The following is a 22,904-nucleotide window of genomic DNA, read 5'->3' as shown; positions in this document are numbered from 1 at the left end:
TTCGACCAACCACCTCTTCTCCCCCCTCCGTCTTCTCCTCCTTTTCCGTTGCAACTCTGATTCCCACGAGGACATACATCGAGCCTTGCGGGAGAGGAGGACGCAGAGACCGATCCCAGCGGCGGCACGGTGCACCCGCGCGGCTTGCGCCCTGTCGCCGATCGCCGACAGCCGAAACGCCGGGGGCTGGGGGGGCTCGCGCTACCGCCCCCCGCTGCTTCGTCTCGGCTCTCCGGCGCATTGTTCGGCCGCCCGGCTCAACCGACGCTTCCTCGGCTGCTCAATCTCGAAAATTCGTTTGGTAAACTACCTTCCAGCTTCTCTTCTCTCTCGAATTAATTTCGATGTATGATTATTGATTGGTGGCCTAGAGATTCAATTTATTAGCATTAGTTGAATTTTTTTTTCCAATCATACGGTTAGGGCTTTAATTTTGCGGACTCTATGATGGATTTTTTCTGCTAAAAATGGGGGATGGTAGGGTAAGCTATAGATTGTGTGCTTTATAATTCGGCTTTAGTTCTGCGGTGATATTCGGGAATTTCGCTTGTATATGCCCGTGAGCTTTAAGTTGAGATCATGTAGTTGATTTACCTCTCTGAATTGGTCAGCGTTCCTGCGTCAATCTGCATAAGTTTTCTTGTTGGAGTCCTTGTCGGCTTCTTCTCTTTTCCCCTGTCGTGTTGGTGTTGCATATGTGATTAGGTAATGGGCGATGGATGATCACCTAATCATAACGCAATAGTTGGTGGATCTGGAGAGAGTTCTGTTTATGAAAGTCATGTTTGGATGTTTATAGAAGTCATTTGTGGATGGTAAGTGAGATGAAGCATTGTTAGACAATTAAAAGGGGTGTAGCAAAACTGTAATGGACGTGTGTGAATGTGTGATGCTGAACACGTCCAATATTTGTTGAATAGAGCCATGTGGAAGATAAGCACGAAGTAGATTGGAAGCTTCACTTGTTAGTGTTGTCCATTTCAAGTCTACCATTGACAAGTATTGTCTTTCATCTATTGTTGCATATAAGTAGCAGCGTTGCTGGCACCTACCTGTGCATATCTTCCAAGTTCCATCTGTTGATAATTTGTCTTGCTCCCCATTCCTTGCAGGTTTCCTGTCTTAGTGTTTTGTTCGTTTTTTAGGATGTTAGAACAGCCCCTGCACTGATCATAAAAGTGAGAATGCTTGGAGGTCTCAAGTTGTGGTGTTTTATGTGATGCACTTGATCACATATTTCACCAATATCATTGGTGTGGTGACCATTGCTCTCATCTCCATAGTCTCCATCTTGGGCCTGATCTGCCTCTGCCGCTCGGTTTACTTCCAACTGTGGATCAAAAGAAGAGGTTACCAGAGGCTTAGCTACTTCAACGGACCATGGCTGACTCGGATAGCATTGATGCTGGTTGCATTCTGGTGGGGTATTGGTGAGGTACTCCGGCTCACCTTTGTGAACGGAGAGGGGAGGCTAATTTCTGACCGGGCCTGGCAAGTGAATGTGTGCAAATTCTACATCATCTCAAATCTGGGGTTTGCAGAACCAGGATTGTTCCTCTTGCTGTCTTTCCTTCTTAGCGCAGCTTTGCAGAAGCAAGAGCTTGGTACCTTGAACCGTAAATGGAATCGGAAGACCATACGTACAGCATTCCTTCTATGCTCGCCTTCTCTCATCTGGGAGGCTTGTGTTATTTTCGTTGGTGCTTATATTTCTTCAGATGATGGTCAACCATCAAAGCTTGCAAAGTACTGGTATTCTGCCTCTGCAATTCACAACGGCGACATTACATGCACATACCCATTGTTGAGCAGCATATTCCTTGGGGTGTTCTACACCATTTTGGCTCTTTATGTCATGTTTGTCGGTGGTCAAATGCTATCGCTGGTGATCAACAAGGGACTCCGACGTAGGATATATATGCTGATTGTCGCCACTGGAATATTACTTCCCCGGGCAACACTTCTTGGGTTAACAGTTCTTCCTTGGCCTGGTGAAGTGCATGAGGCTCTTGTGTTTGTCTCCTTCCTTGTGCTGATGCTTGCTGCCATGGTCGGTATTGTTATTCTGGTCTATTTTCCGGTTGCTGATACCTTTGCCATAGGTGATCAGGAGCATATTGAGATGCAAGCAAGTCGTGACATGATCCTATGATAGCCTTTTGACATAATGTTCAGTGTTTTGTTCAAGGACTAACTGAGGGGGTTTTCCATTCTGCTTCCCTTGGCTGTGGCCATATTTAGTCTTGCAACTGCAGCTGTGACTTCACTCCGGAATTTTGTTGAGATAGAACAGATTAAAGTAGGGATGGCATTCTAGTATTAGATTTCCCCCCTTCATGTAGCTTGAGAACTCCTGTAAAATAGCTCCTTAGTGAAAGTTTACTTTGTACATTGAGGTAAAGCTTGTACTATCAGTCTGTCGACTGAGCTTATATCCTAGCGAAGACCACCATTTTGGCAGTTAGGACGACTGGGCTTACATCCTTTAGAGCGATATCCCCAATTTTGGTAGACAAGTTAAGATGCTTCCTGCGCATTCATTTGATTTTCTAGCTTAAATATGCTTCGGTATCTACATTTACTTGGCATTGTTTTCCAGCTGAAGTCTATCGTCAACAGTAAGTCTAGTTCGCATTTTAGTAATTCACCCATTTAAGTTTTGCATATGCATTACGTTCACGCCGATTAGTTTCACGAAGCAGAAATGCAGAAAAAGTACGTCCTTGGCTGTTCGTAGACCTTCTTGTACCTTGTAGCTGAATTGTTAACCATGTGTTAAATGTATGAGCGGTGGCTGATAGACATACCCGTTTTTTTATAAAGACTCGAACATATATCATCAGTAAGACTTGTTTGCATTTTGGGTTATCTTCAGCTAATCAACTGTTAACCGTGACATCGATGTTTTCATTTGGGTTTTACCCCGTTTGCACAGATCATTCCTTTCTTTTTATCGTCGCACAGATTATTCCTGCGTACATTCATGTTATGAGCTTATCCGAGACGAGCTTATCGTCTTGGTATGAGTGGAACTTTTTTTTTTTTTGACTCGGTATGAGTGAAACTTCATGGAAAGCATTATAATGCGCCCAGCTTTACTTACAAACAACATATAAGAAACCTTGTACAAAAGGCACCCACACGGCCACACGTCGCAAAAACATGTCACAAAAAAAAAACGTGCGACGCTGGAGTCGCCACCAAATGATGAAACCAACGATTGATTGCTCTCGCCTGCATGATCACCACGGACCTTTATATCAGAACTTTTCTTCCATATCAAAAGACCTAGGCAGATCTACTCATCATTTTCCTAAATATTGTCAATACTGGAACAGTTCCTTGTGCATCCCATCTAGTGTCCCCATTTTTTAATAAGGCCAGGTATCTGAGAAAAGAAAAGTACCAAACATTGGGTTAATGCATGGAGTCATGGAGAAAAGAAAAAAATAGAGATTGTACATGTATCAAATAGGATGAGGGACTATGGTAGTGTTAGTTACTGACCTCAACACCGTTAGGTCCTATTTTGTTGCGAGATATGAAGTTCAGTATGTGCGACGCAAATTCTTCAGGTACATCTTCCTGAAAATAATTATTTATATAATGTGTCAAAACTCGTAAAGGTTTGTAATTCGTTGGTTAAAACTATACTGCTCAAACCAATGCTTTCTAAAGAAAAGAAGTTGACAAACTATAGCACAACACAACAAACAGCGCTCAACAAATGAACCTTTGGTTGCTAATTCCTGGTTCCTGCTATACCTACATGTCAGAGAATCTGTGAAATTTCTTTTAAGTGGCCCTAGAGCATCAAGGTGAGAATGGCGCAAAAGCTCCTAGCCATAAAAGAAATATTGCCAAGCGACTCATATTAAAATATCTTAATTCAAACATATTAAGAGCTAACCTGTATGGCATGCCCAGTGTGCCGAACCACCACCATTTGAAACTTTCCTTGCATTTGACCAATTGTTAAAGCTCTGCAAAATGTATTAACCAATACATTACACAATTTGTCCTCCATAGTTTATCATGGAGTTATAGGAGGTGTTTCACATTACAGAACAGTACTAACTATAAAGGCAGTAGGATATTCAGATTGGACATCCAATGAAAGAAGCATTTCAGAACATGACAAACAATTTACAATAGGTTTGGTTTCAATGAAAGCAGCATTTCAGTAGTGGAATACCACCATCCGATTTGCCATTCAAAAGCTCTAGCGACAAAGCCCAGCAAGAAATTTCTGTATTTTGCCAGTCATAATCATGATAGTTCGATTGCTAATGCAATCTCTTTAAATAAACAGATTATAAACCATAGAATATGCCAGGAGCTCGCTTTGCAACCCATCCTGATGCAACTTGCAACTGAGAAGCAGCAAAAAATGAATGACACTAAGTTATGTCACTAGCAAAAAGTGGCGATATTTAGAAGTTGGGCAAAACTCATGGACATGGACTAGAAAATAGAAAATTTCGAATACTCAGGCATAACAAACCTGTCCAGTCTATCAGTGCCAGCTAATAACAGGATCTTTTGCACTGGACAAGATAAAAACTTGTCTGAAAGACCTTCATACCTATCAAAGAAATGTTATAGTATTTAGTCAAAAAAGGCATGAGAAGACTAAAATGATTTTACTAAAATGAAAAACACGTTTTAAAGAAAATCGTCAGATTGAAAGCATACCATCCTTTCCAATATTTTTCTGTTTGCTCCAGAGGAGTGCGATACATATAGCTGAAACAAAGTACAATGGTATACTTAAATAAGCAATACTACGAAGTGCAAACCTGAAAGGCACAATTCTACAAACATACAACATGCAAACTATTGCTCACCATTCCCGTGATTCATCATATTTCAAGGTAGACGGAATGGACACACGAGCAGACTCAATATTTCTTAACGGCCCACCTTTGACACTCCATTCAATCTGCATAATTTCAAAATTGATCAAACAAGAAACAAGGTAGGGGGGTAAATCTAACAATATCTCCTGCCGCCTTAGTAAGAACAATTGTAATCTCATGGCTTAATAACTACTGCTTCCTTAGTAAGAATGGTTACGATCACATGGCTTAGTACACATGACATTGATTCAAAACTGAATTTAGTTTCATCCAACAATTGCCCTTCATTTTTGTTCATAATTTCCACGTTTGTTGTGATGTCGTGCACAATTCAAATTATCTGTTAGTAACTCATTTCAGCTGAAGGAAATGAACGTAATATCTTTTCAGATGCTGAGAGTAATGAGTAATTATTATACATATTTAAAGCTGATTTGATGTTACCAGAAAGGCCTATCAGAAACAATGTAGATGAAATTAACATACTGCTTTTTCAATGCTAGGGAAATGCTGTGCCCGATTGGATAAGATCTTCTGCATATGAACCAGCGAAGCCATTGCTGTTCCCTGTTTAAAAAGGAAATGTGCCCAAAACCAGCAATGATTAAGATTGTTATACAGAAACGTAAGATGCTACATAAGGAATAACTGTTACAAACCTCAACAACATCAATGACAACAAGCCCATGAAGATTTCGAATTTCTCTTCTTGCAGCCACATGTACAGCCACTGAACCACCCATGCTAAAAAGGAAGTTCGAGCATTCCATAGTAAAAGGTTTTCGGATACTTAGAGATATTGGTCGAAATATGCTAAACAAACAGCTAAAAGATAAAAGAGGCATTCTATAAAGCAGAAAAATATTAAACCAAGTTGGAAGTGATTAAGAGCATGGTGTTTTGGTGGTAGTTTCAAAACGACAAAAAGTAACTTTTCAGGATCATTCCCTCCTCAGCTGATGTATCTTTTAGAAAGCCTCAGCTGTACCAAGCTACAACTTTCCAGTAACTTGAGATGCATGCACAGAAGAAAATGATGACAGAAAAGTGCATGGTGCTGGCTCACCTATGTCCAACAAGTATAATTGCTGGTGGTGAATCTCCATACATGGCACGTATCACAGCTATGACATCATTGGTAAGAGTCTGCAGTGGTGACAAAACACTTTTAAAGACTGAAATTGTGTCCAGCAGTGGGCAACAAGTCTTGAAACAAATTTGGTAATGGGAGTGTAACCATCAATCAACTCGTAAGTATGAGACTGTAATCACCAATTATAACAAACAAGTTTGCATACTTCGATGGACAAATCCGAATCATTGCTTGTTGTTGACTTCCCGTGTCCCCGTAGATCCATGGAAACAACACGGGCCTTGTCCTTCATTTGACGTGCTGCTAGAGCAAATGAAAGCCTAAGAGATCAAAGAATAATCACAGTAACGTAAGCACATCTTTGTTTAATAAACAATGTTGCTATGGCAAAATTGCATAAGAAGGTCAAGTTATTATTGCAGGCGTTACAAGATTAGCAGAAATAAAAGGCAAATTTTGCCTTCGCATGCTTCCCTACCAAGCAAGGTTTTAAATAGCCTTTACAGTGGCAAAGGTGCCAAAATACGCAACAGCACCTATAACGGCATGTGTCACACAGCTATAGCTAGCTAATTAGAAATTAAAAGCTTACTGTGAATCAAGATCACTTGCGAACATTTTCTGGAGCAAAATCAATTTGATTGCAGCATTTTCAGGAACATTTCTAGATTTTTTTAGCATTGTCCTATTAATCATTAATAAAAAAACGAAATTCGACAAAAACCATTCACAACTGCAGCAGACGATGTTATTGCTACATTTTCAGTAGCACCCAGGAGGGGGGGGGAATCCAGAAGGCGTGCTCTACAAATTCAGCAAGATGCAAGTGTGCAACCTTTCATTAGACAAGCAAGCATTCCACAACGGGCTATTCAAACGCAGCCCTGAAGCAAGTTCTTCGCTCCCACAAATTTGAATGTTACAGGTAGCAGTAGTTGTTAAAAATTCGTTTATAATATATATCCTCAGCAGTACCTTTACAGTGTAAAAGTAAATACTACCACTTAGATTATACCCAATCCAATCACCCTCAGTGCTAAGCATTTCCAGCAAGTCTCAATGCATGAATGTTAGCGCAATTCAGCAGCAAAACATGATGAGGATTTGCAGAAAATAAACCGTGGCGCAGGCTTACCCCGAGTAGCCGCCTCCGTGCAGACAGAACACGACGGGGCCCTCCGATCCGGCCGTGTACACATTGAAGATCTGGAGAAAACCCCAGAACAGGGAAGAGAAACAAAAAACAAACGGCCCAGCATTTAGATCGCATCAAGGCAGGACAGCGGAACAGAAAAGCTACCCTGAGATTTTTGGTCGTCAAGCGCACGCACATCGTCGGTGCCGGGGATGACAACGCGGCGCTCCTCGTCGAAGTAGGCGGACCAGTCCAGCGGCGCGTACTTGTGGAGCGCGTGGCTGCTGCGGAGGCACCGAGTCAGGGAGCAGGGAGGGAGGAGATGGAGATTCGGGAGGCGCGGGTGGCTTACTGCGTGGCCGGGCGGGGAGGGACGGCGGCGGCGGAGAAGGCGGACGAGTCCTCCCCGGCGGGCTCCCCCTCCACTTCCTCCTGCAGCGACGAGAGCGGCGCGGGCTCCATGTACGGCGCGCTGCGGCTGCGCGGTCGAATTAGGCCGGTGGTGGTGACGGTGTTCGCGAAGGAGAAGCCGCGAGAGGGGGGGAACGGAACACGACGGCAAAGGGGGAAGGGGGTGGCGGAGGGAAACGGAGCAGGAGGAGGCGAGGGGAAGACGGGAACGGGCGGCTTCGAAGCAGAGTACGCTTTCTCCGCATGGAAGTGGTTTTCTGCACGGCCGCTTTCTTCGTTTCCTGGGTAGGCTATCCGTAGGCACGTGCCGTGCGCGTGACAGATGTGAGATGTCAGACGGCGGGCCTGGAGCCGGAGTCAGACCGGCGGAGCAGGTGGCGGATGGCACGGCGGGCACCGGTCGCGTCGCTGGAGGTCGCAGGACCAAGGTTTTTTTATCCGACCGATTCAATCGTACCGCCGGCCACCGGTTCCGGTTAACCGGACTGGTTGGATCGGTTACTGGTTCCGACCGGCCAAATTCAAAACCAAATTCAAAAGTTCCCGTTGTAACGGTTAGTATCGGTTAGCCGGCCGGTTTGTTGGTAAAACCGGACCGGTTGCATCGGTTACCGGCCTTTGAACAAAATAAACCGATAGTTTTAAATTGGTTCCGTGGTGTAAAATAAAAGGAAATTTTGGTATGAACTATGCACATATTAATGTAAAATACCACACCAAAGTAACAATTTATAATTATGCAGAAATATACAATATTAATGCGCGTGCATACAAATACCATAATCCTAATCGTGCCTACAAATACAGTAGTCACTGATACACATTAATAATAGTTCAACGTAAGAATGGGAAGACCCCCATTCTGGACGCCATTTGGTATTCGGCGATGGACATCACATTCAAACCTCGCACTCTAAGCAGTTCAGCCTTGTAGTCTTGCCAAGATTGCCCTGTCCACGCCGATGTTGTCTCCCATTCCTGAACTAACATAGTATAAAAATGGGGGTCTTCCCATTCGTACACCCATCTCGTCTGTGGCTCCATGCTGATATCAGGTATGGGATAGTGAAAAGAGTGCCTGGAATCGCTATAGGAGGAAGAAGAGTACTGTGGAGTATCGTTGTCCGTCGGTCCAACCGTTCTCCTCGGCGATTCCGGTGCTCCATGATCGGGGTCCTGTGTAGCATGTGTGAACTGAGTCTTCCCTGCAATTAACCATATATAATAATTAGTACTCATAATCAGAAACATGTGTGCATATATAGGTGCAATGTATACCTGTGAAACGAATGGGAATACCACCACCACTACCACCACCACCAGCAGCATCTGCACCGTCACTACCGTCACCATCACCAGCGGAGCTGCTATCCCCAGTCTCTTGATACGGTGGACTACGCTCACCATCGCCATCATCTGTGGACGTGTCGCTGTTCACTGATTTTGCTGTTGCTTTTCCTTTTTGTTTTTGACGCTTCGAGTCACCCTTCGTATGCCCCCTCTGGAATTTCCTCTTCCCTAGGTGAGTGTCACCCACATGTCTACGTGCCCAATCGCTGATGCAAGCATCCCCCGTAGTGTCACGTAGATCTGAGAGGTTTATTTGATCCCTGACAATATGAGACGGGAGAGGGACGTCTCCGTCATCATCATCCTCGTCCAGAACTGGAGCGCGGTTAGATCGACCATATTCCATCCATTCCCGCACCGGATTATTCTCATCATAAAATGAAAGATGGGCCAGCTGGTCGATAAAATCACCTTCTTCACGTATCGGTGGGCCGGAGACCTCCTCTAGTCGCAGACGAAGGTTGTAGTTGACATAGACCAGCTTGTTAAGTTTCTTGTGCGACAATCGATTGCGAACTTTTGTATGCAGCAAGGCAAAAGTACTCTAGTTGCGCTCGCATTCACTGGACGAACAACATTGTGAAACAAGCCGCATGGCAAGATACTGCAGCTTTGGAGTGCTTGATCCGAACATCATCCACCAGGACGCTGTATGTGCAACCAAGTATGTAAGCAATATATTCAAATATAGAGAAAACAACAATATGTTACGGAGTAACTCTTACATGGGGATGTCTTTGGATCCATCGCCATTCTCATTGCCATTTCACTGCCAAACTCGCCAACCTTCTGCCGAAACACCTCAAGCTCCTGCAATGCCTGCACGGTGCTCTGGACATCCGTCATGCGCTCAAATGTATCCTTGAGTCCACGGAACATTTCTTGAGTTGGTTCTATCGTGTATGAATACCTCGGATTTAGGACAGCAGCTGCAAAATATAAATCACTTCAAATAAGCATAAGTTTCATAGAGTTCCAAAATAGATGACTCGTATAGTTTTACCTGGACCCACATACGTGCCTATGAAAAGGTCACGCATCCTATCGTCCATAACCTTAAGATACTCGTCCCGAGTGGAAACATTATTTTCAAAGAAAGATTGCAACTCCTGTCTCGTATTCTGGTACGACATCACGACTTCGCACATGTTGGGCCGCTTGTCCTGATCAGCGAAGCGAAGGAACTTGTATATTGCTTGAACTGTGTCGATGACATATTTCAATCCGTCCCACCACTCCAAATTTGAAAACCTGGAATGAGTAAATCGACCATCTTCGGTATCTGCCCATTTGCTTTGTAAAAACTCAGTAGATGCCATCCACTGCATGAAACGATCACGTTTCCGATAGATGCTCTCTAAGAACATGTAATTGGTTCCAAATTGAGTGGCATTCCACTTGACCAACTCACCACCGATTGCGTTCCTCATCATTGTATTCAACTGACCATGATTGTGTAACCAATTAAAAATTCGCTTGCATTGCTTGATCGTACCAGAATGTTCGGGCCTTCGAGCTATATCCTTCAACATCAAATTGACGGTGTGTGCTAAACAAGGTGTCCAAAGAATGTGTTCATACACCTCTCCTAGTGCCTTGCAAGCTTTCTTGTGATTCGAGTCATTATCGGTGACTATATGCACGACATTCTCCGGTTCAATCTCGTCCACCACCTTTCGAATCTCCTGTCAAAATAGGTAGGATTTTTTAGTAAGTTTCAAAATATACTCAAAGTGAATGGGACATAGTGAATGGGACATGTTTAGGGCCTACCCTAAGCAAATATGTGCTATCTTGAGTTCTTCCACTCGCATCAATAGACTTGTGGAACCACATGACTCCATTGCAGTATATCAAAAAGTTGATGACACTCATCCTCGTCGACCCAGTCCATGAATCACACATCAACGTGACGCCAAATAAGGGCCAGTCTTTCCGAAACTTTACGTACCTCGTCTTCAAGTCTTGCTCGTTCTGATCAAGGTACTTGCCATCAATATCACGTCCAGTTGGTGATGCGATACCTTCACCTGCAAATATATGAAAATCATGAGATACAGAAATGTAAGCTCATAGGTGTCATACGAATGAATGAAAACATACCCCACTTCTGTGTCTCCCTGACCGCGCTGACAAAGTAAGGATTGTCAGCCTGTCTTCCAGGTACTCCTGCAAAATGGAAAAACTTTGACCAAGCTTTACCAATAGCTTCCTTTGCATTCCTACCCTTCTGCGTCCAGGAGCCTGTATCAATTCTTTGTTGGGTCATTCCTCTTCTCCCACCGGATGCCACGTTATAATCCTCCACTGCAGGACTCTCCCTCTACGAAGTTGCCCTACGCAACATCCTCTGCAAAGGATTCCCCCTCGTCGAACCACTATCCCCTCCATGCTCGTATACACCTCCTCTCTGTTCCACCCCCCGTCGGTACACTGCTTCCGCTCTCGATTGGTCCAAGGCACGCTGCAGCTGAGTCTCCTCATCTTCTTCTTCACCGGGATAGTTTCCCTCCGCTACAGCCTTCTCCCGTCTCAACCTCTCTCGAGCCCGTTCAGCAGTTGCCTTCCTAGCCTTCTCAATGTCACGCTGAAAATACTCCCGCACATCTGGTGGCACATTCCTGCAATGGACCACCTCCGCCCCGCGGTGAGCCAAATGTTGTTTCAATCTAGTCGCACCACCTGCTGCTTTCTGCGTATTACAATACTTGCACCGCCATCCGGGATAAAAATTTTCACCATGTTCCCATACAATATCTTTATCTCTACCTGACATTGTCTATCTGCATAAATGGACAACAAAGACATATCAATCACATAAATCCTAAATCAACCTAAACCCTAAAAACATATATGCACCTTAATATTCAATTCTACCTAAATCCTAAATGAACCTAAATCCTTACGTCATACACTTAAATCTTACCTAAATCCTAACTACACCTAGATCATACATCTAAATCCCAAAACAAATCATCTAATACTTGCAAATCAACTCAAAGGGAAAAAAACAAACGGCTTACCGACCTCCCAGGCCGGCTTACCGCTGATTCCGGCCGGCTTACCGCTGCGCCCGGCCGGTTAACCGGCGCGGCCGGTTAGATCCGGGCCGGGGTCGGCTAAATGGTTCTGCCGGCCGGCTAGCCGCACTAACCGAGCGGTTGGCCGGCGGTCACCGGCGGTCGGGCTTCCTGGCGCCGCCTGGAGGGAGAGGGAGGCGGAAATGGGGTGGGGGGCGCAGGTCTGAAGGTTCTGGGGGGGGTGGCGGCGCCTTATGTGTCGGTGACGGGCCGTTGGGCCTTAATGGGCCGCCTGTTTTTTTTTAATTCAAATGCCCCCAAAATATATCAAATGAATGAATATTTCAAAAATTTTGACACCATTACATTCCTCGCAACTTGAAGTATTTTTGTGATTTTTTTGGGATTTTTTCATTTCCTGGAATTCAAATTTAAAATTTGAATTTTGCCCCGGTTTAGACCACCCGGAACCGGAACCGGGCCGGACCGGTTAGACCGGTAACCGCGGTAACCGGTCCGGTTCCGAGCGGTTTTTTTAACCCTGCGCAGGACGCAGCGGCAGCGCCGTGGAGCCGTGGTTGCAGGTTGGGCTCGCATTAGCCGCGCGCGTGTCGCCTCTTGATGCGCCCGGCGCTCCGGACTGGATCCACGGTTTTTTTTATCGATTGGTGGGATTAAATTGCTGTTCACCGGGTAGCGGTAAACCGGTTTGGTTTGACCGGTTACCGGTAAAAAACAATTTAATTTAAAAATCTAAATTAAAAATCTCTGTTCAACCGGTTTCTATCGGTAAGCCGACCGGTTAGACTAGTATATTGGTCCGGTTTGAGCGGTAACCGGTCGGTTTAAATTCAAATGCCCGCAAAGTATACTAAATGAATGTATGTATAACATGTTTTAGCCTAAATGAACCCTCTAACTCTCTTTTGTACTATTTTTATATTAATACAATATATTTGTATATTTTTGTATGCACGCTTTTTTTTGTTTAACTTCAAATGCTCGCAAAGTATACTAAATGAACAAATATTTGAAAAAATTTGACACCATTAGAATCTTCGCAACTTGAAGTTTTTTTAGAAATTTTTTGGAAACTTTTCATTTTTTTAGAATTTAAATTTGGGCCAGTTTGAAACCGGCCGGAACCGGAACTGGTCCGGACCGATTTGACCAATTACCGGTAAAACCAGATCGATTCCGGTCGGGATTTTTAACCGTGACTGGACCGCACGCGTACGGCGAGGACGGCTTTGGACGTCGGCGATTCGCAGCCTCACAGGCCCAGTGTCCCGCCCGCGACTAACGTCGTGTTTGCTTGAGTTTTTAGGGAGTGCACCCAATGATTTGCCAGGAGAGATGCAAACGGACACCAGCATCCGTGGGAAACACGATAAATAAAATACTCTGCGATGGATTAAGCAGGTTCGTGGACGTGCCAGAGTGGTTATTGGGCATGACTAGAAATCATGTGGGTTTCGCCCGCGTAGGTTCGAATCCTACCGTCCACGCTTTTTTACCTCTTTTTCTTTTTCCTTTCTTTTTGGTGCATTCTGTCCCTCGGACCTTGCATTCATATGACTAGCCTCTCGCTCGATCTTCACCTATACGACGAAAAACCCACCCAACATCCAATTTGGCGTACCCTGCGTTGCCGTATCACTCAAAGCAACTACTGTAATTGGCAATTGCATTCTCCAATTTACTGACAGAACCACGTACAGGCACTCCAATCCTTCACATGATCGCCAGTAACTGTAACTGCCACAGCCTGATTCCACCATTGCCCTGCACCTTTAAGTGGCACTCAAGCAACCACCACCGGAGCGCCTGCGGAGACCCCAAACTCCGAGGCACCATCCCGATCCGAAGGAGGTCGCGCCGAACGAGATCCTCATCCGTTTAAATGCTCTTGCGGTATCGGTGTCGTTACTCCCTAAGAAAAATAGGGATGATTACCCCGATCGCGGCAGCAGTTTATAGAACCAGCAGGGCTCACTTGCAGCATGATTAGCTTCAGAACAATACTCATGGAGCTATCCAGGCGCCATCATGATGACCAACCATGGACCCAATCTTGGATCGTGGCGATCGGCCGCTCTGACTCGCGCGCGTCCCGGAGAAAAGGTCGATCTCGAGATAACATTAACAAAGCCGCCGTCGCATGCAGTTTCTAGGATCAAATTAGCCTCGCCGCATGCAGCAAGCCCAGCCGTATAAATTGGCATGCGTCGCAGCGCGCTAGCTAGACAGTGGAGGAGAACGAAGATGGCGATGAGCTCCGCCTCCGCCTCGTCGAACCGAGCGGCATTGGCACCGCGGCCGTCGGCGCGGGCCCTCGTGCTTGTCGCCGGCCTCGTCGTCTCCCTCCTTTCCGCCTGCAGCCATGTCGCTGCCGGCGGGCACCCCGATTACGCCGACGCGCTCGGGAAGGCGATACTCTTCTTCCAGGGGCAGAGGTCCGGCCAGCTCCCGCCGGACCAGGTCGTCACGTGGAGGTCCAACTCCGGCCTCTCCGACGGCTCGGCCGCGAACGTACGTCGTCGGCCTAAGCCCAGCTGCCGCAGTGCACTGCGCACTCCGATCCTCTGATACTTCCTGTGGTAAAAGACGCGCGTGTTTGACCATGGTCGCCGCGTTGACCTGGGGCTCTGTTGACCCAGCTCTGAAATGTGCGTGGCTGGCAGGTCGACCTCACCGGCGGGTACTACGACGGCGGCGACAACGCCAAGTTTGGCTTCCCGATGGCCTTCACCACGACGATGCTGTCGTGGAGCGTCCTGGAGCACGGCGGGAGGATGAAGGCGCGCGTGCGCGACGCGCGCGCCGCCGTGCGGTGGGGCGCGGACTACCTCCTCAAGGCGGCGACGCAGACCCCGGGCGCGCTCTACGTCGGCGTGGGCGACCCCGACGCGGACCACCGGTGCTGGGAGCGGCCCGAGGACATGGACACGCCCCGGACCGTGTACGCGGTGTCCGCGTCGGCGCCCGGGTCCGACGTCGCCGGCGAGACCGCGGCCGCGCTCGCCGCCGCGAGCATGGTGTTCAGGGCCGCCGACCCGGCCTACTCCCGGAGGCTCCTCGCCGCGGCGCGGGACGTGATGGAGCTCGCCGTGCGGAACCAGGGCAAGTACAGCGACGTCATCGGCGGCAACATCGGCGCCTACTACCAGTCCTACTCCGGCTACAAGGTTCATTAATTACTAGCTCCCGGAACGGTAAATACACTTTGCGCGCGTGCGCGTACACGTGATCAGGTAACTGGACGCGTGATCGTGCAGGACGAGCTCTTGTGGGGGTCGGCGTGGCTGCTCTGGGCGACGAAGAACTCCTCGTACCTCGGCTACCTCTACTCCCTGGGCGACAACGACAGCGTCGACATGTTCAGCTGGGACAACAAGCTCGCCGGAGCGCGCGTGCTCCTGTCACGGGTACGTAGCAGTAGCACGGCCGTCCAGGGCCAGGGCCAAACCACGCCGGTCAACACTGTATCTGAGCACGGACACGGGTCGAACACGTTACACGTAAGCTGAGCATATTCTATGCAGAGAGCTCTGGTGAACGGGGACAAGGCGCTGGAGCCGTTCCGGCAGCAGGCCGAGGACTTCTTCTGCCGGATCCTGCCCGGCTCGCCGTCCTCCACGACGCGGTACACGGCAGGCGGCCTGATGCACAAGTCCGGCGACGCCAACCTGCAGTACGTGGCCTCGGCCAGCTTCCTGCTCGCCACCTACGCCAAGTACATGGCCGTCTCCAGGCACACCTTCTCCTGCCAGGGCCTCGCCGTCGGCCCCAAGTCCCTCAGGGCCCTCGCCAGGAAGCAGGTGGACTACATCCTCGGCGCGAACCCCCAGGGCATGTCGTACATGGTGAACTTCGGCGCGCGGTGGCCGCAGCGGATCCACCACCGGGCGTCGTCCCTGCCGTCGGTGGCCAGCCACCCGGCCCGCATCGGGTGCCAGGAGGGGTACCAGAGCTACTTCTACTCCGGCGCCGCCAACCCCAACGTGCACACGGGCGCCGTCGTCGGCGGGCCCGACGAGAACGACGCGTTCCCGGACGACCGCGCTGACTACGCGCGGTCCGAGCCGACCACGTACACCAACGCGCCACTCGTCGGCTGCCTCGCCTACCTCGCCGGCGCCTACAAGAGCTAAGCCGGCTGGCCGCTGACTGCTGACCACGTCGACGACCGCTGAACATCTTACTGCTGGTTAGATGGGGAGGAAAAAATTACCATTACGGACATGTACTACCAGATGGTGGTAGCATGAGTTGCAAATCAATTGATGGAAGATAAAGGGGGGCATTTGTAAAACTGCTACCCTTTTATAGTGTGTTTGTTGCAAGGATATGCCATTCGGTGACAGGTCCAGCGGCTTATAAGTGACTTATATCATGCCATGAAGATTATGAATGCTTGGAAAATGAATGGAGTTGACTTTGTTCAGTTCAACTTGTCCATAGAGGCCTTGCAACTCGGGTCCTATTATTCCAACTCAAGTAAAATAAATAAATTAATTCATGTGAAAGTTTTCCGACATTTTTACAAGTGTAAGAGTCACATGGCACAAACGGCCCTACTACGTGCTTTGCTTCGGAAGACCTATTATATTTTGGACACACGTGCTACATCCATGACTTAGAATGAAATCCAAGAATGAAATTTATTCTTATTTCGCTTGGCCTTGAAGTTTGATCATGCTCTAAGAAAAAACGCCCAGCCAAATGGGGAACATTATAACTTGGGGTCGAGACACGTCCTGAATAGAGCTTGACAAAAGCTTAGCTTGGTCACAAACAAAGACATTAGTTTCTTGCTTCATGCTCTCCGGTTTCTCGAAAAGAGGGATTTGGTTTGTCAATGCAAGTGTAAACATGTTTTTAGGTGGTGCGTGACGATCATATAAAAATCTAACGGTGATATAGGAGCATCTTCAAAGATGAAAGGGGTGGTGGGGCGGGACAGGGGAGAAATGTATAACATTGTTGATGGATGAAGGATGATGGTTTTGCATTGGAACAATATGATAGTCGAGATTCGATTTGAAGAAAAGAATAAATATTTAATATCTAATTTACAAAAGGAAAGGACAAATACATTCAGATTCTCGTAGAAGGATCGCCAATGGACTATTGTTTTATTTTCACTTCCCTGAATTTGACATTGACCAAATTTAAAAATTAACTTGTTGGAGACACAACCAATCGCCAAGAGTTATAAAGTACTCGCTCTGCCCAAATTTTATTTTCTTAGGACAAATCTTTTGACGGGAACTACGGCGGCTCCATTGGACCAACTTGAACTATGCCATTAGAGGAAAACAATACAGAGTTTAAAGAGAGGTACAAGCGAGGGAGAGGCAGAGGACGAGAAAGCAAACAGAGGGAGAGGAAAAAGAAAACCTCTCCAAACAGAAAGGAAAAAAACTCTCCAAAGAACAAATCTTTGATCAGCAATTACTTTATTAGTATACAAATTTTCTAATGTAAATAAATTGGTGTTGTCAGATTTACACAAAATTTAATTACTTATTATGATTAAAATTTTATATCATAAAAGACAAATTAATAGAAGTTGCTGGTGAAAATATCTTTTGTTCTTGCCGGTCCAAATCCTGTCAAAGAGAAACAAAATATGCCCCTACAACTCTAGCCATCTAGGACCAATGGAGTGGTACATCTTTTTTTTTTGTCTCTGAAAGAAAAGACCTGGAATAGTACATCAAGACTTGCATTGCTTGTCTCGCTATTCTCACTCCTAAGACTGACTTCAACAGACGATGCAAAAGCATTTTTGCCTCCCCAACTGCTACTGTACACGCGAGGCAGCTCCTCCAACAGAGGAGGCACACGCGGGAGGCAATCTGCCTTCGAGGAGAGAGGCGAAGCAAAATTGCATCGTCTCACTCCTCAAACGCATCCGCAGGGGCGCCGGGGTCCAACCACCTCGCCTTCGCGCCGCAGCTCGGAACCGTCCCCGTCCCCGCCGCCATGGCCGCCCCGTCCGCCGCCATGGCCTCCCCGCCGCCATGGCCGCCCCGTCCGCCGCCATGGCCTCCGCCTCGCGCGGATTCGACGCCGTGCGGGCCTCCGCCAAGACAGAGAGGAGGAGGGAGGGAGGGCGCGGAGGTGGCCGGCGCGCCATGGTCTTCACGCGGCGGAGGAGGAGGTGGCCATCGGGGTGGAGGGGCGCGGTGGTGGAGGGAGAGAGGAGAGAGGGAGGCCGGAAGTGGGGCGCGCCGGCGAGGGAGCTCGAGCTCGAGCTGGGCCATGCGACATGGCCTTCGCGCGGCGACGGAGGAGGTGGTCGTCGGGGAGGAGGGGCGCGGTGGCGGAGGAGAGAGGAGCGAGGGAGGCCGGAGGTGGGGCGCGCCGACGAGGGAGCTCGAGCTCGAGCTGGGTCGTGCGCCATGGCCGGAGCTCGATGGCCACCCCGTCCGCCGCCATGGCCTCCGCCGCGCGCGGATTCGAGGGAGGGAGGGCGCGGAGGTGGCCGGCGCGCCATGGCCTTCGCACGGCGGAGGAGGAGGTGGCCGTCGGGGAGCGGGGGCGGCGGGATCCGCCCGCACCGGCCCCGCGGCGGGATGGGGAGCAGGGGTCGGCGGGATCCGCCTGCACCGGCCCCATGGCGAGATGGGGAGCAGGCCGCGGCGGCGGGATCCGCCCGCACAGGCGCCACGAAGGAGGAGGAGGTGGCCGTCGGGGAGCAGGGGGTGGCGGGATCCGCCTGCACCGGCCCCGCCGCCCGCACAGGCGGTGAGATCCGCCTTCGCACGGCGGAGGAGGAGGTGGCCGTCGGGGTGCAGGGGCGGTGGGATGGGGTGCAGGCCGCGTGCGGGATAGGGAGGAAGGGGCGGCGGCGAGCTCCAGGGGAGGGAGCAGAGGAGGTGCGGCGCTGGGGAGGGAGGACCGGAGGAGAGTGAGGGACGGAGAGGCAGATTTTTTTTGCGTGCGCTGTTGGAGATTGGTGTTTTTGCAACCGCGATGCAATTTCTGTACGCGAGGCAAACTCACAAATGTCTCTCTTGTTTTGCATTGCTTTATTGGAATCAGTCTCATAGAATATGCTCAATAGTCCTCGCCTTTGTTCCCTCTTCTAAAACTCAACTAGTACAAAAGAGCTTGTCGTGGGCCTTTCCCATCCTTCCAAGAGGAGGCAACGCCCAAAACCAAGAACCACCACCAGCTGGTCAACATGGCGGTGGCTGCCGCAGCCTCCGCCTTCCTCCTCCTGCTGCTGCTCGGGCCCGCCGCCTCCACCTCGGCCACGGCGCCGTACCACCCGCCGACCGTGCCGGAGCTCATGGACCGGTTCGGCCTCCCCCGCGCGCTCCTCCCGGAGACCGCCCGGCGGTACCTCCTCCACAACGACGGCACCTTCGAGCTCTTCCTCGACGACGGCTGCGTGGTCGAGGCGGGCGGCTACCGCGTCGGCTACGACATCAAGCTCTCCGGCACCGTGTCCCGCGGGGCGGTCACGGGGCTCGGGGGCGTGCGCGTGCGCGTCCTGTTCGTTTGGGTGCCCATCACCGGCGTCGAGGTAGCCGGCGGCGAGGTCACCGTCCACATCGGGCCCATCACCAAGTCGTTCCCGGTCGTCGGGTTCAAGTCAAGCCCCCGGTGCCTCGCCGGATTGGCGGCGCCGGCGGTCGATGCTTCGCTTCCTCTGGTAGAGTAGTCAGCCGGTCGCGATTTGTTAGGATTTAGGCGAAGGTTGTGTTCATGCTACGATTTATTTTAATTTCTCTTTTGTATCGTATTTGCACTGGAAATTTCACTGGTGTCTTTTTGTCTTCTCAACAGAAATCAATACTAGTAGTACATCTCGACTCAAATCCGGCAGAAATTAAAATTTACAGATTAGTGAAACAAAATAAAAATCACTCAAGAAGAAAAAAGAAGCTAAACTAATTTATGGAGCATCTCATTGTGTCCGTTGAGGCGTTGACTTGTCATGCAAGTATGCAACTGCTCAATCATCAAGAGAGAGAGACAAGACAATGTTCCAACGGGTTAAAATAAGTACCCGTGCTAAATGCTGCGGCAGTGAAATGGTCTGGAAAAAAACGTAAAATTATTTAAAAAAATAAAGCGCCGTCTGTGGGATTCGAACCCACGACCACACGGTTAAAAGCCGTGCGCTCTACCGACTGAGCTAAGACGGCTCGTGCAATGCATGGTTTTTCAGAGGCTTAAGAACCTGACCCACAGTAAATAGAGACATCACCAAAACTTTACTCCAAGATGGCACAAATGCAAGAGTCGCTTTCATTACGGTAAATAGAGAGTAGCTGATGATTAGATCATTCCAAGCCAGAGAGAACAGTTCAAGTGAGGAAAACTTGAGTTTTCAGCCTGAACTTTTACCGGAAATGACCGTGCGAATGATTCCTGATTCTCTTCCCTTATGGAAGCACGCAAGTAAAGAAGCGAGGCATTCCGTGGTTGTTTTTTTTAACGAAAGAAATTTTTTTGAACGAACATTCCGTGGTTGTTCAATCCAACGCATATTAGTTCCAAAGGCCATGTCTCAGTTGCAGATAACCGATGAGTTGAGTGGTGTCAATCACAACAGCATCACCAAATATCTTGTAGGACTGAACCGAAGCCGCATTCGTCGAGGGCAATGCTCTGCAGATGGATTGTTTGCATCTTTGGTGGATTCAAACTTTAAATTCTTGTACATCCCAAGTAGATCGACGCTCTCGTCGTCCTCATGATCTCGACCACAGATCTGGCACACGAAATAGTGCCTCTGAACAGCCCTCGGCCCACGCCAGCCTTAACCCATCATTGATTTGTTTTCTTTCTTTTTCATGCAATGGAAAAGTTATCAAAATCCTACCTCTCAAAAAAAACTTATTATTATCCTCTCGAAATTGACGAAATCACCACAGACACCTCGCTATGGATGGTAACATCACCTACTACTGAGCTCATGCTCTTGGAACCCAAAAAACGAGGGAACGAATAATTGATCAGCAATATCAAACTTTCAACAAATCCTAAATATTATTATATTGTATACTGTACAACAAAAAATTTGAACCAAGAATTATATTTAAATTGCATAGCTAGGGGCCACAAATCCAAAATATTATTGTATTGTATTTTATACAATGAAAAATTGAACAAAGAATAAAATTTAAATTGCATAGATAGGGGCCGCACGAACCCGTACGGGATATGCCTATTTGCCGTGTGCCACGGCAAAACAACGAAGCAAAACAACGAAAACACACGGCAAAGAGCTTTGCCGTGCGCGGCCGACGGCGACCAGGTGCGACAGCAAAGCCGGCTTTGCTGTGTGCCTTCTATCGGGCACACGGCAAAGACCTTTGCCATGTGTTTGGGCCGGCACACGATAAACTAAAGCACATGACGGCAGGGTCGGCCACAGGGGACGGTAACGGCACGAGGAGACGGCGCCGGATTCGAAGTTCGTCGTGTGCCATGTATCCTGGCACACGGCAAAGATTTGAACTTCGTCGTGTGCCAGGGATCTTGACACACGGCAAAGATTGAAAAAAAATTAAAAAAAAATTCTGCTATAGCCACCGGCCGCCGCGCGCCGCACGCGTCCCGCCGCCGCCGCAAGCCGCACGCGCCGCCCGCCGCCGCACGCGCCCGCTTCATCCGATGTGGTAATCCGTCAAGATTGTAGGTAGATAAGATAATCCGTCTAGATTGTTTGTGGTAAGCATGCAATTCACAGTGAGAACCACCGATTGCCTAAAACAGGTGTCATCATCCATCATTTAACAAAAAGAAAAGCAAAAGGAGGAGGTAAAGCTGCCCCCTACCTCTGAGAGATGTATCGGAGGAGGTCGTCGGTGACGAAGGTGTCGGCCCAGAACGCCTCCATGGTGCCCGTGGCACGGTCGACGGCGGCGCGCGCCATGGCCTCCACCTCCTCAGCCTCCAGGAGGTCCCCCTGGTGGCACATGTCCACACGGCGCCACAGCGTGGGGTCCGTGGCGGCGAGCCGGCACCACGCGCGGCACACCAGCCCGGCTCCCGTCAGGATCTCGGCCACGTCCAGCTTCCCGAACACGGCAGCGAGCGCGTCCGACGGCATCTCTGCCCAGTCACGGGCCTCGACCTCTGCCACAGCCATGGATGAAAGCCGGCGGCGGCAGCGAGGACATCGGAGAGAGAGAGAAAGATCAGAGAGAGAGAAAGCTCGGCGCGCGGAAGCGGAGCGGGTCGGTGGATTTAAGTCACGAGCCGTAGTTTGTCGTGTGCCTAAATCCAAAACATACGGCGAAGGTTCAACTTCGCCGTGTACCAAGATCCAAGACTTTCGCTGTGTGTCGGACTCTAGACACACGACAAAGTTAATTTCTATTATTTTATGTCAACTAGTTTGATAATGAAATATTCAAAAATTAACTAAACCTAAACACTCATATTTTTTATATGGTCTCAATGGCATGATAAATATTTTTTGACTAACTCAAATTTCATTGTTTCATGTCATTATTGATTATATTTTAATTATGTCAATTAAAATAGTTTACTTGCAATTAATACATTAAAAATACCAAATGGATCCGAAAAAAATATGAAAATTCAACATGAAGGAATCATTAACACATATTGTCTATAGAAAAAGTTTAAAAGTCAAACTTAATTTTTTCTATCATGACACGTACAAATCTAAACTCATCCTCTTCTTCTCTTTGAAACTTCTTCGGAAAACTCTCAATTTGTAAGCATCATCGTGACAAAATATTCGTATCATGCTCAAATTTTTACCATACATTCCACGTATGATAGCATGAAGCTGCGGCAAATCTCATAATTTTCTGATGTCGTTCTAATTTTATAGAATTTAAATACTATTTGCCACCACGATCGTCGTAATGTTTCATTACCAGAAACTTTGAAATTTCATTTGAACTACTAGTTAAGATTTCACACTACAGTCAATATCATGAAAATCATTTTTACAATTTTTTTCCTATTATTTCATGCCCTTTGGAATTATATTTGATTTATACGGAAAAACATTGGAAAGAAATAAATTAGTTAAA

The 22,904-nt window shown here is 48.1% G+C and overlaps 4 protein-coding genes, 2 non-coding genes and 1 pseudogene across 7 annotated transcripts; 4 read left to right on the top strand and 3 right to left on the bottom strand.

Annotated features, from left to right (window-relative positions):
- On the top strand, positions 1–2,464 carry LOC120681946. Its single transcript, XM_039963636.1, has 2 exons — positions 1–301; positions 1,113–2,464. The coding sequence occupies exon 2, from the start codon at positions 1,220–1,222 to the stop codon at positions 2,150–2,152; it is 933 nt and encodes a 310-aa protein (XP_039819570.1). The 5' UTR covers positions 1–301; positions 1,113–1,219; the 3' UTR covers positions 2,153–2,464.
- Positions 2,465–3,055: 591 nt separating this feature from the next.
- Positions 3,056–7,704, bottom strand: LOC120681944 (protein phosphatase methylesterase 1-like). 2 transcript variants are annotated; one of them, XM_039963635.1, is made up of 13 exons: positions 7,440–7,704; positions 7,284–7,368; positions 7,088–7,158; positions 6,158–6,272; positions 5,926–6,005; positions 5,519–5,603; positions 5,346–5,426; positions 4,848–4,942; positions 4,696–4,746; positions 4,505–4,585; positions 3,911–3,983; positions 3,508–3,585; positions 3,056–3,388 (listed from the first exon to the last, which is right to left on the bottom strand). In XM_039963635.1, the coding sequence occupies exons 1-13, from the start codon at positions 7,547–7,549 to the stop codon at positions 3,356–3,358; spliced, it is 1,038 nt and encodes a 345-aa protein (XP_039819569.1). In that variant the 5' UTR covers positions 7,550–7,704; the 3' UTR covers positions 3,056–3,355. The 2 variants fall into 2 exon arrangements, with proteins under 2 accessions (XP_039819569.1, XP_039819568.1); XM_039963634.1 differs by having other exon boundaries at positions 7,284–7,371; positions 7,440–7,703.
- Positions 7,705–13,294: 5,590 nt separating this feature from the next.
- TRNAS-AGA lies at positions 13,295–13,376 on the top strand. The gene has a single exon. It is a non-coding gene; the product is annotated as a tRNA-Ser (tRNA).
- A 763-nt stretch (positions 13,377–14,139) lies between these two features.
- On the top strand, positions 14,140–16,226 carry LOC120683019 (annotated as a pseudogene).
- Positions 16,227–18,371: 2,145 nt separating this feature from the next.
- LOC120681148 lies at positions 18,372–19,703 on the top strand. The gene is made up of 2 exons (XM_039962680.1): positions 18,372–18,755; positions 18,980–19,703. The coding sequence occupies exons 1-2, from the start codon at positions 18,372–18,374 to the stop codon at positions 19,544–19,546; spliced, it is 951 nt and encodes a 316-aa protein (XP_039818614.1). The 3' UTR covers positions 19,547–19,703.
- Positions 19,704–19,960: 257 nt separating this feature from the next.
- On the bottom strand, positions 19,961–20,033 carry TRNAK-UUU. Its single transcript has one exon. It is a non-coding gene; the product is annotated as a tRNA-Lys (tRNA).
- A 1,441-nt stretch (positions 20,034–21,474) lies between these two features.
- On the bottom strand, positions 21,475–22,035 carry LOC120683681 (F-box protein SKIP19-like). The gene is made up of 2 exons (XM_039965770.1): positions 21,672–22,035; positions 21,475–21,600 (listed from the first exon to the last, which is right to left on the bottom strand). The coding sequence occupies exons 1-2, from the start codon at positions 21,983–21,985 to the stop codon at positions 21,501–21,503; spliced, it is 414 nt and encodes a 137-aa protein (XP_039821704.1). The 5' UTR covers positions 21,986–22,035; the 3' UTR covers positions 21,475–21,500.
- Positions 22,036–22,904: the final 869 nt, after the last annotated feature.

Source organism: Panicum virgatum, chromosome 7N (genome assembly GCF_016808335.1).
Source record: "Panicum virgatum strain AP13 chromosome 7N, P.virgatum_v5, whole genome shotgun sequence".
NCBI lineage: Eukaryota > Viridiplantae > Streptophyta > Magnoliopsida > Poales > Poaceae > Panicum > Panicum virgatum.
The sequence above is the reverse complement of the archived record's forward strand: the minus strand, read 5'-3'. Positions and strand labels throughout refer to the sequence as shown.